The sequence below is a fragment of the Prionailurus bengalensis genome, chromosome E4 (assembly GCF_016509475.1).
Source record: "Prionailurus bengalensis isolate Pbe53 chromosome E4, Fcat_Pben_1.1_paternal_pri, whole genome shotgun sequence".
Taxonomy (NCBI): Eukaryota; Metazoa; Chordata; class Mammalia; order Carnivora; family Felidae; genus Prionailurus; species Prionailurus bengalensis.
The window spans coordinates 42,202,769-42,212,957 of record NC_057360.1 but is presented as its reverse complement, the minus strand read 5'-3'; the positions used below and the strand labels follow the sequence as shown (position 1 = coordinate 42,212,957).

Below are 10,189 nucleotides of genomic sequence, written 5' to 3'. Positions count from 1 at the left end.
AGGAGCCCCGTTTAAAAGAATCCATGCAGGTGCTTGCTTTTATCAAGTCGGGAATCCTCTGTATAATAAGCACCTTCATTCTTAGTATCCTTGAGGTTTTTTTTTATTGAGTTTGTGATTCACAGGCACGCTTCTCCAGGTACACGTGGCCAGTCTCCCACAGTCAGTCACAATCCTATACCCTGAGCCACCGGGCCACCCCTGCGGCCACACACGCAGGCCCAGGCAGACACAGATAACGCCCACACACATCGATGCTCCAAGCCGACAGACAGCACCGCTGGAGTCACACTCAAAGGCATGCACGCCACACACTAGTGGCCACTCACAAGAGCAGCAGCAGGGGCACGGGCACACGCACAGGGGGTGAGCCGCCTACGGAGGGCCTACTCACGGGGTCACGTAGCTCTGGCGGGCGTCCTGGCGCCGGGTCCTCATCAGGGCTTTGTATTCGCCCACCCGCAGCCGCTTGCCCTCCACGATGCAGGTGCGCTTGGGCCGAGGCTTGTACTTATAGTCCGGGTACTTTTCCAGGTGCTGCCGGCTCAGCCTCGCCTGCTCCTCGTAGTAGGGCTGCTTCTCCTGGTTGCTCATGGACTTCCAGCGGGAGCCTGGCCCGGCCCCCAAGGGGTAGGAGTGGGGGGGCAGGCGGTCAGTGCTGGGCTTGGCTGACCACCCCCAGCCCCCTGCATGCCCCAAGATTTTGGTCCCCGGATGGGTCGACTAGGTGATAGATGTGCAAGCATTTAGCAAGGACCCGGCCCAACATGGGTGCCCCTCGGATGTCCAGTTGAGCAAATGAATGAATGAAGCTGGCATGTATATGGGTGTCCATATACGGAGTAACCACATGCCAAACTACCCAGCAACTTCTGGGAGGCCTCTGGTCTGCGTGACTTGCATGAACGGAAGAGCAGCCAACCCCAGGCCCCCTGCTGAGGACAAACTACCTTGTGAACTCTTGGTTCACAAGAGACAGAAGAGCCTCAGTCTTGAAAACAACTGCCACCTTCTAGTCCCACCCCACCTGCCTCCTTGGCTTCCAGTCAGGACACAGAATTTTTGAAAAAAAATCTTTCTACTAGGGGCACCTGGGTGGCTCAGTCCCTTAAACAACTTCAGCTCAGGGCATGATCTCATGCTTCATGGGTTCGAGCCCCGCGTCGGGCTCTCTGCTGACAGCTCGGAGCCTGGAGCCCGTTTCAGATTCTGTGTCTCCCTCTCTCCCTCCCTCTCTGCCCCTCCCCCATTTGTGCTCTCTCTCTCGAAAATAAACATTTTAAAAAAATTAACTTGCTTTTGACTGGCTTAGGCAGAACAGCATCCAACTTTTTTCTCTCTCTTTTTTTTTTTTTTTTTTTTTTTTTTTTAGGAGAATCCAACTCTTGATCTTGGGGTCGAGTTCAAGCCCCGTGTTGGATGTACAGATTAAATATATAATATTAAAAAACAAAACACCTTTCTAGGGACAGCCCAAGAACACCAATCTTCCCTGTTTCCTGCCAGAGCCAGAGCTCCAAAGGTCCAGGCAAACAGAACAGCTTAGGGAGAGATCAGGGGCTAAAGAATATATACACACGTACCACACTCCTCAGTTCTTGGGGTGCAGAACAACCCTACAATGGTATGACACCCCAGGACCCAGCTGCCCCACATCCTCCTGCCTGACCCCCACACCCCACCAGACTCCTCTGGAGCTCAGCGTGACGGGGACGGTCGCCCAGCAAGCCCCAGGTAAACCCAGCTGGCTCCTGTCACCAGGTCTTGCTGGCATGGCCCCTGGAGCCCCGAGAGCCCCTACCCACTGGCCCTTACCAAGGATCTTGCTGATGCTGGAGTTGTGCATGTCCGGGAAGGCTTGGAGGATCTTCCTTCGCTCATCTTTGGCCCACACCATGAAGGCATTCATGGGCCTCTTGATGTGGCTGCTGTTCCGGGACTCAGGAAAGTGGCGGGAGCCTGGGGGACAGGGGTGGAGTCAGCCAGGCAGCGCAGCCCCTCTGGGGTAGGGCTGGCAGAGACCTCCCTTACTTGACCACTAGGGGGTGACAGGGAGGCTCCCACGCAGCCAGGGACACCGGAAGCAAGACCTCAGCAGAGGTCCAGCCAGGGACCCAGAGACTGACAAGGGACAGACACGGGAGGGGACCTCAGAGACAGACTATGGGAGAAAAGGCACTGGGGAGAGACACAACCTGGCCCCTGTAGGAAGCAGACGTGGGCCCTCCCGCCCATCAGCCCGACGGCCTGGGCCCTCACCATCCATGTCGCAGCCCAACATGGCTTCTTCGAGGGGGTGCACACAACTCTCCTCCAGCCGCTCCTTAGCCGGGGACGTGTCCAGGCTGATGAGGTCCTGGGGTTGACAGACGAAATCTGTACATCGGCCCCTCTGCATCACCCCATAGCCATCCCTCCAGTAGACTCAGACCGAGTCTTCAACCCCAGCCCCCAACCTTCCCTGCGCCCTGCCCCAGTGCAGGGGGGCCCCCCATACCTTGCGGAAGGGGGTATTGGGGGAGCTCTCTAAGGTCCCACTGTGGCCATGCAGCAGCTGTCGAGCATCCTGAATGGCTTTGGTGACAGCGTCCCCTTCACCAAGGAAGCCTATGGGAAAGGGGGGGAGGAGGAGGAGGAGAAGGGGGGGTGGGGGAGCAGAGGGGGTCAGCCGGGTTCACACCAGGTCACTCCTGCGAGTTATTCACAGGGTTGGTGCTGCCTGTTGCCCCTCCCGGACAGCTGCCCTGCACATGCCCAAGGGGGCGCTGTTTACACTGGCTGTGGCGCACTGGGCCAGGACACTAGAACAGAGAATCGCACTCCCTGAAACTGTGCAACTCAGTGGCCTGGAGCCCTGAGGTGGGGGTGCCCAGCCAGATGTGGGGTCGGGGAGAGGAAGCAGGGGATCTTCTGAGACAGTGGAGAAACTAAAAGAGGCCAAAGGCAGCAGGTCTCACCCCCTTGTTTTACAGAAACTGTAACCCGCAGAAGGGAAGGTCATGCCCAAGGTCGTATCACGCACTCCCGGCAGAAAGCTTACCCAATGGCAGACTGGGCGGGCTGGACTGTAGGTCCCGTGTGGGGGCCCCATGGCTGGGGGGGCGGGGTCCACAGTTCATCTTCAGGCTGGGGGAGCTGGAAGCATTGGGCAGCTCGGGGGCCTTGGGCTTGGCTGTGAGGTTCAGGGGCTGGGAGGGCTCCTGCGGGAGACCCAGAGACCAGAGGCTGAGACACCCCCCATGGAGGCGCAAGAGGGGACACGTGGCCACAGACAGAAAGACAAACCTACCCGGAGCAGACAAGGGCGCGGCAGGAAAGGAAGAGACAGCGGGAACAGGTGAAGGGGAACACGGGACCCCGCCCCCCGCCCACGGTCACAGGCAAGGGAGGCAGCCGAGGGCCGGGGTGCGGGGCGGTACCTGCAGGGGGTGGTGGGCAGCCACGGCCCCGGGCCTCTTCACCACCGGGGCGGGGGGGCTGTGTAGCAACTGCAGGGGGTACTCCGCTACGGAAAAGGCGGCAAGGAGAAAAGTCCTGGATGAGCACAGAACAGCAGACGCCCTGCTTGACGAGGTCCCAGCAGCAGCAGGCGGGCAGAGGCCTGAAGCTGGCCCAGCTTGCTTCCAGCCCAGGCCTTCCCCAGCCCCCGGGTGCTGCTGGAGGCCTCCTATGCCCTCATCCCCCCGCCCCCGGCCCTGCACGCTGATCGGCATCTCCACCTTTTTCTTGCCCTTCCCAACCCAACGGTGACCCGAGGGCAGGTACACACCGGCTCGTTCTACGGACGCTTGTGTTTCGTACCTACTACGTGCAGGGTACAAAGGCAGCTCCCCGGGTGTGATCCCGCTCAGGCACGAGCTCACAATAATCCCTAGTGTGTGGCGTAGAACAGGCACTCAGGACATCACCCCATTTTACGGATAAGACACGGAGACCAGGAGACGTTATGTGGGTTGCCCACACGGCTCAGGAGCGGGAGCCCTGACATTTGAACCCAGCCCATCCTTTCCCCCTGACACGGCACCCTCTCCGTTCTACCTGGCCTACCACGCTCGTCCTCAACCCAGCCCAGCACCAAGGGGCGGACAGTTCAGGTGGAGAGAGAAGCCGTATACACTGATCGCTAACCACACGGCCGGTGGCGTCAGGGGCTGCAGGGGTAGCGTGCCAGAGAACTTTGTTCCGGCTGGGATGGCTGGAGCAGGCTTCTTGGGGGCGGGGGGCAGCAAGAGGGGGGCTGGTGGCTGCAGGCAGACAGGCAGGCAGAGGGGGAGAAGTGGGTGTGTGAGAGCCAAGAAGTGGGAAAGGAGACGGGCCCGTGATGGCCGAGCCTGGCATTTGGAGGCTCCGTGCCGTAGGCAATGTGGCACCATCCAGGGCTTGTGAGCGAGGGAGAGGCGTTATTCACTCGGCTTGGGGAAGGGGCATCTGGAAGCCTGTGGCCCTCTGCTTAACGGGGACTCTGGAGCCAGCAAGGCAGGTGGCAGGCTGGCCAGTTCAAGTCGTCCACGGCGCATTTCCTGCCTTCCTTGTCCAGAAAGCAGGGAGTCGGAGGCACCGTCCCACGTCACACGTCACAACCCCCAGGCCCTGCCCTCCTCACTCCTGCGGCTCTGTTCCCCTTGAATTTGTGCTGCTGGCGTGCTCCCCCCTCCCCAAGTGGCAACTTCCTTGAAGTTGGGGCCTGACTTTTTCAGTCCTTTGTGTTCCCCCTCCCCCACCCCTACCCTAGAGTGTCTAGTGGAGAGCAAGGTGGGAGCACAGCCAGTGGTGCTGACCCATGACCTGTGGCCCATGACAGGAATTCACCTGCCTCCTCTCGCACACGGAACAGGGAGGGTAGACCGGATGGGCTCGGCCTCAAAGCTGTCCCCACTCTTGGGGCAACTGCGGGCAACCTCCCCGCCCTGTCCCGTGACCTTTCAACAAGGTGTCCGTGATCGTGGTCAACGGATTCCATCTCTGCCTCTGTCCCACCACCTCAGCGGCCCCCTGCCCGCCCAGGCTCCAACTCCCTGTCGCCCCCAGTCAGCGTGACAAGACACCTCAGCCCAAGCACTCAAGCACGTCTGCATTCTACAAAATAAATTCCAAACGCCAGGCTCGGCCCCAACTGCTCCTGCCAGCCTGTCCCATCACCCTGTCACACGCTCCCCTCCACTCCAACCCCCGCAGCTGCAGCTGCCGACCTCAGGCTCCAGGCCTCAGGTCCCGGCTTCACCCCCCCAGTCCACCTCCAGGGACCCAATCGGGCACCTCCTCTACAGAAAGCCTTCCCAGACTCCCTGCTTACCGATATCCTTTCTCCCTCCCCAGACTGTAAAAACTCCTTGAGCTCCAACTCCATTCTTATCACCCCCATAGCCACCTGTCAACGACAGGGCATCGGACGTGTGGCTGGTGCCCAGTCTGTGTTCGCTGGATTTCAGTGGCGGGAAATAGTGTTCAAGAGATTAATACCCCGGTCCAGGAAACGCACCAGAGCTGGGGACTAGATGGGCTACATCCGCTTATATCTGGAAAGCGCTTCATCATTTTCGAGTGCAATTTCTTTTTCGATTCGCCCAGCGAGGTTCAGGAAGAAGGGATTCAGCTTCCACTAGCCCAGAAAGCGAAGCCCAGAAAGGCCACGTTGCAAAGTAACGCACGAGAGTGGTCCTGAGCTCCTTCCCTGACCTCAAGACAGCCTCAGCTAATGGCTCAACCCCTGCCTTCACTCACCTGGTTTGCAGGGGATGGGCTGTATGGGCAAGGCCAGCTGGGAATCGGGGGTGACAGGTAGAGGTTGGTGACTTGGGGGGAAGGCCGGGATCATGACGTAAGGCATGTTGACCTGCTGAGGGCAAAGAAACCCTGTGTGAGTCCCTGGGGGCCCAAGCAGCTCAGCCCAGAACACAGAGGATGAACCCAGACGCGAGAGGTACAGCGACCAGTGCAGGGCGAGTCTTCAAAAGGCTCCATTTGACCCCACATCACCTCCTTCCACCTGCCCTCCACCCCAGATAGGGAAGGAGATACTCTGGCCCCTCCCTTAAAGTAGAAGACAACTGGGGTTCCAGGCTCGAGCAGAAATGAGCCCCCCCCTTCTTGGGGCGCCTGGGTGGCACAGTTGGTTGAGCGTCCGACTTCAGCCAGGTCACGATCTCGCGGTCCAGGAGTTCGAGCCCCGCGTCAGGCTCTGGGCTGATGGCTCGGAGCCTGGAGCCTGTTTCCGATTCTGTGTCTCCCTCTCTCTCTGCCCCTCCCCCGTTCATGCTCTGTGTCTCTCTGTCCCAAAAATAGGTAAACGTTGAAAAAAAAAAAAAAAAATTTAAAAAAAAAAAAAAAAAAAAAAGAAATGAGCCCCCTCCTTAGGGCCACGTCTGATTCTGCTTAATCCCCCCCTATTCCCCCCGCTGTCACTCCCTGTCCCCGGCAGGCATCTCCAGGCTGTTGTCACCCCCTCAGCCTCTGGCCCTCCCCCCCTTTTTACCTGGATCTGTTGCTGGAGGAGGTTGATCTTATGTTGTTGCTGAATCAGTTGCTGCTGCTGCTTGGCGATCTGGTGGCAGGAAAGAGCAGCGGGCACGGATATTAGGGACATCAGCCCTGTCCCGGGGCCAGCCGCACCCGGCCTTCCATGACGTCCACACCAGGACAAACCGCTCACTGGGCGGGGCAGGCAGCAGGACAGTCTACCTTAGGAGCAGGTTCTCTTCCCCCGGAGCCCAAGGGTGGAGGTTGGGCAGGAAGTAGCCAGCCGCTCAGACTCAGGGCCCCGAGGGCCCCTTCCACTCCCAGGCCCCCACCGAGGCTTATGAACCGCCGGAAGCGGGACTACTACGGCCCTGGCCGCCGGCCCCTCCGCGACCTGCCCCTAGCATGTTCCCCTCTAGGCCTTGACAGACCCCCTCCCCTAGCAAGAAAGACACTAAGCCGGGCGCACCTGCTCCTGCTGCTGCCGGGCCAGCTCCATCTGCTGCTGCTGCTTCTCGAACAGCATGGCAGCCATGTTCTTCTGCTCTGAATGGGCCGTCAGGAGCTGGTCCCTCAGGGTAGACAGCTGGTGGATCATGACCAGGAGCTGGAGCTCTTTCTCTGCCAGGCTCTCCTGGGTCCCTGCGCCACAGTGAAACGGCCACCAGTGAGAATGTCCGTCTGTCCATCTGTCCACCTACGCACCCATCTGACACTTATTGGGCAATTGCTATTTCCCAGGCCCCTGTTAGGGGCTGAGCGACAGATGATGGAGACTGATCCTTGCCCCAGAGGGGCGGCTGGCTTGCTGTCTGACAAGCAGCTACCCTAGAAGTTCCCCACCATCCACCACTGCTTCCAGCCCCTGGAAACGCTGGTGGGGGCGGCAGGGTGAGGTAGGGGGGCGGGTAGTGGGGGGATCTCTGTCCCGGATCACTTCTTGGATGTCCTCAAGTGCCCAGGGGCACAGCGTCGGCGTGGAGAACTAGCCCACAGGAGGGGCCCAGTGGGACATGCTCAGGCCTTGGAGCAAGACAGATCTGGGTTCAGATTCTTTTTTTTGTTTGTTTGTTTATTTTCGAGAGAGACAGAGACAGAATGCGAGTGGGTTAGGGGCAGAGAGAGAGGAGACACAGAATCCAAAGCAGGCTCCAGGCTCTGAGCTGTCAGCACAGAGCCTGACGCAGAGCTTGAACCCACAAACTGTGAGATCATGACCTGAGCCGAAGTCGGACGCTCAACCGACCGAGCCACCCAGGTGCCCCCAAACCCTTATTTCAATCTATCCTGTCTGGGAGTTGTTGGACAAATAACCAACTTCTCTGCACTTCGTTGTTGTTGTTCTTGTTTTTTCAATCTATAAATGAGCACAAGAATGGCCACTTCCCAGGGGTGCTATCAGGGTTAAGAAGATAATAATGAACGTAAAGCGGAGTCCAGAACCTGGCAGGCGGCCGTCCACCCGCGAGTGCCAGTGCTCCCCTGCCCTCCACCTCAGCTCGCGTCGGGCACAGCTGTGCCAGGCTGCAGACCATTCACCTCGGAATCACTCAGGGAGCCTTTGAAAAATACACATGCCCAGTCCTGCAGCCCCTGGGGTTCTCACTCAGCAGGTGGGGTGGAGCCCGGGCACTGGTTTGGTCTGAAAGGCTCTCCCCCGTCGGGGGAGAGCGACCACACCGGAAAAAAAAGCCACGCTCACAAGCCAAACAGGCGCCCTTGAATTCATACAGTGAAGTCCCGGTGGCCTAGAATCAATTTTCGGCAGTAAAAGGGAACATCCAGCTCATTCTATATAGTTAGACCTGGGAGTTGGCAGGGACGTGCCTGAGGTCACAAGGGTCCCCGGTAAGAGCCCAGATCCATACTCACAGAATGGGATTCCCACCAGGCCTCTCTTGCACGGGAATGAGCCAGACCCAATGCTCAGTCCCCAGGTGAGGGAAGGTGCTGGACCCCGGGGCCGGGCAGGAGCCCGAGGGGCACACGGCAGGTATGAGGGGACCAAGAGCTTCCAAAACCACCCTGCAGGCCCAGACCGCACGGCCAGGCGGGGAGAAGGGAAAGGGGGTCAGACCTCCTCCCCCGCCTGCCCACACGGGCCTTCACCTTTCACATCTTTGGTTTCCACAGAGCTCCTTCCCAGAAACCTCTCCTTCCAGTCACTGGACAGCAGCTTCTCGATGGCTGGCACGACTAGAAGACACCAGGGGGTGAGGAGTAGCACTCCTAACACCTCCCGCCCCAGGCCCGCCTCCGGCCGGGGTGGACATCTTACCTTCTTTTAAATTTTGGTTGAAGTCCAGCTTCTCCTGGCTTCCAGAAGCAGCCTCAGAACCTCCCGGTCTCTTGGGTTCCAGACACCCAACGCTCTCCGGGGAGCTGCAGTCCTGCAGAACACAAGGAATGTCACCGCCACCCTCACGAGAAGAGGGCGGACTGCGGGGGGGGGGGGGGGGATCTGAGCCCCCAGGGATGTGATGTGCATCCTGAGAAATCCATGTGTACCCGTTCTCCCCCACCTCCCCAGGTAGGGCCCTCCCTCCCCACCTTCCCTACCTTTGCTCGGTCTTTGCTGCATTTAGCGAAAGAACAAAAGGTTTGAAGGCAAGATACCTGGATCTCGGTCCAGGCTCAGTGACTCACGAGGCGCTTGATCCCACATGAGACTCTGAACTCCTCTGAACCTGACTCACTTCCCTCTTCTGAAAATGGAGATATGAATACCTCCCCTATCGGGATTGTTGCTGGGGTCAAGGAAGTTAATGCGCACGAATGAGGTTCGCTGCTTCAGGGTCAAGTGCCAAGCTAGCTATCGATCACTACTCTCTTGCATTCGCCCACATCTGCAGCTGGGCGCGTTACTTCTGGGACCCCCGCCTCACCCCTCCTTAGGGCACCTCTCCTTACCCGAGTCCTCTCCATTCTTTAAGGCCTAACTCAAGGCCCTACTCCTCCAGGAAGTCTTCCTCTATTACTACCCCTCCCCCCTCCCCCCTCCCCAAGCCCCTCCAGGCTAGTTCCCTCCCCAGAGCCCTAAAATTCTCATTTTCATTCATTTGGTTTTTTTTAATTACATATCCCCCCTTTTTACATCTCTTGCATGGAATCGGGATTTTTAAGAACTCCGAGAATCCTCATCGCCCATGTAGCTCACAACGCCTCCATTTTGAGGATGAGAAATTGAGCGGCTTCTCTCAGGCTTGGGTACTAAGGCTGATTTTCTCAAATCATATGCTGGATTACCTGTCTCCCCCACTAGTCCTCAGAGATAAGGATTGGTCACACATGGGGGAGTAGTTAGGATCCGGTGAGCACGCACAAGATTTGAACCCATGTACCGCTGAACTTGGCAGTCCCTCCCCACCCACCTAAGCCTCCCCCACCCAGAGATAGAGGTTTCTGCTTCCTGTCTGCCCGGAGAGGGGAGGGGGTGCCGGCCCAGCCTCAAGGAGAGGTGTGTGGGCTACGGAGGCAAAGTGGGCACGCTGACCCAGGAGCCCCGGGGAAAGTGCTGGGCACCTGGGCTGGAGCTTGGGAGTCAGCACCATCCTGGGGAGCCCGGGCTGGGTCTCCGGGCTGAGGTTCAGCGGCAGCGGCTGAGGCCTGGAGGGCCTCGTGGCAGAGCTCCCTCTTCCCTTCTGACTTGACAGTGCAGTTCACCATGGTGCCAACGCCATCCAGGGCCAGCTGGGCAGAGCCAGGGCTCCTCATGGACATCCTGAGGGGGGGA

The 10,189-nt window shown here is 58.9% G+C and overlaps 1 protein-coding gene across 2 annotated transcripts in view; it reads right to left on the bottom strand.

Moving 5' to 3' along the window:
• Positions 1–10,189, bottom strand: part of SOX13 (SRY-box transcription factor 13) — a 46,994-nt gene that overhangs the window by 2,139 nt on the left and 34,666 nt on the right. Inside the window, exons 2-13 of one of the 2 annotated variants that reach the window (XM_043568758.1) lie at positions 9,979–10,177; positions 8,735–8,846; positions 8,566–8,652; positions 6,926–7,098; positions 6,473–6,541; positions 5,722–5,833; positions 3,420–3,505; positions 3,041–3,200; positions 2,498–2,607; positions 2,260–2,356; positions 1,816–1,959; positions 395–611 (exon numbers count right to left, since the gene is read on the bottom strand). In XM_043568758.1, the coding sequence (XP_043424693.1) occupies positions 395–611; positions 1,816–1,959; positions 2,260–2,356; positions 2,498–2,607; positions 3,041–3,200; positions 3,420–3,505; positions 5,722–5,833; positions 6,473–6,541; positions 6,926–7,098; positions 8,566–8,652; positions 8,735–8,846; positions 9,979–10,176 (1,565 nt within the window). In that variant the 5' untranslated portion in view covers position 10,177. Of the gene's footprint in view, positions 1–394; positions 612–1,815; positions 1,960–2,259; positions 2,357–2,497; positions 2,608–3,040; positions 3,201–3,419; positions 3,506–5,721; positions 5,837–6,472; positions 6,542–6,925; positions 7,099–8,565; positions 8,653–8,734; positions 8,847–9,978; positions 10,178–10,189 lie in introns of both variants that reach the window. The other variant, XM_043568757.1, reaches the window with a different exon arrangement.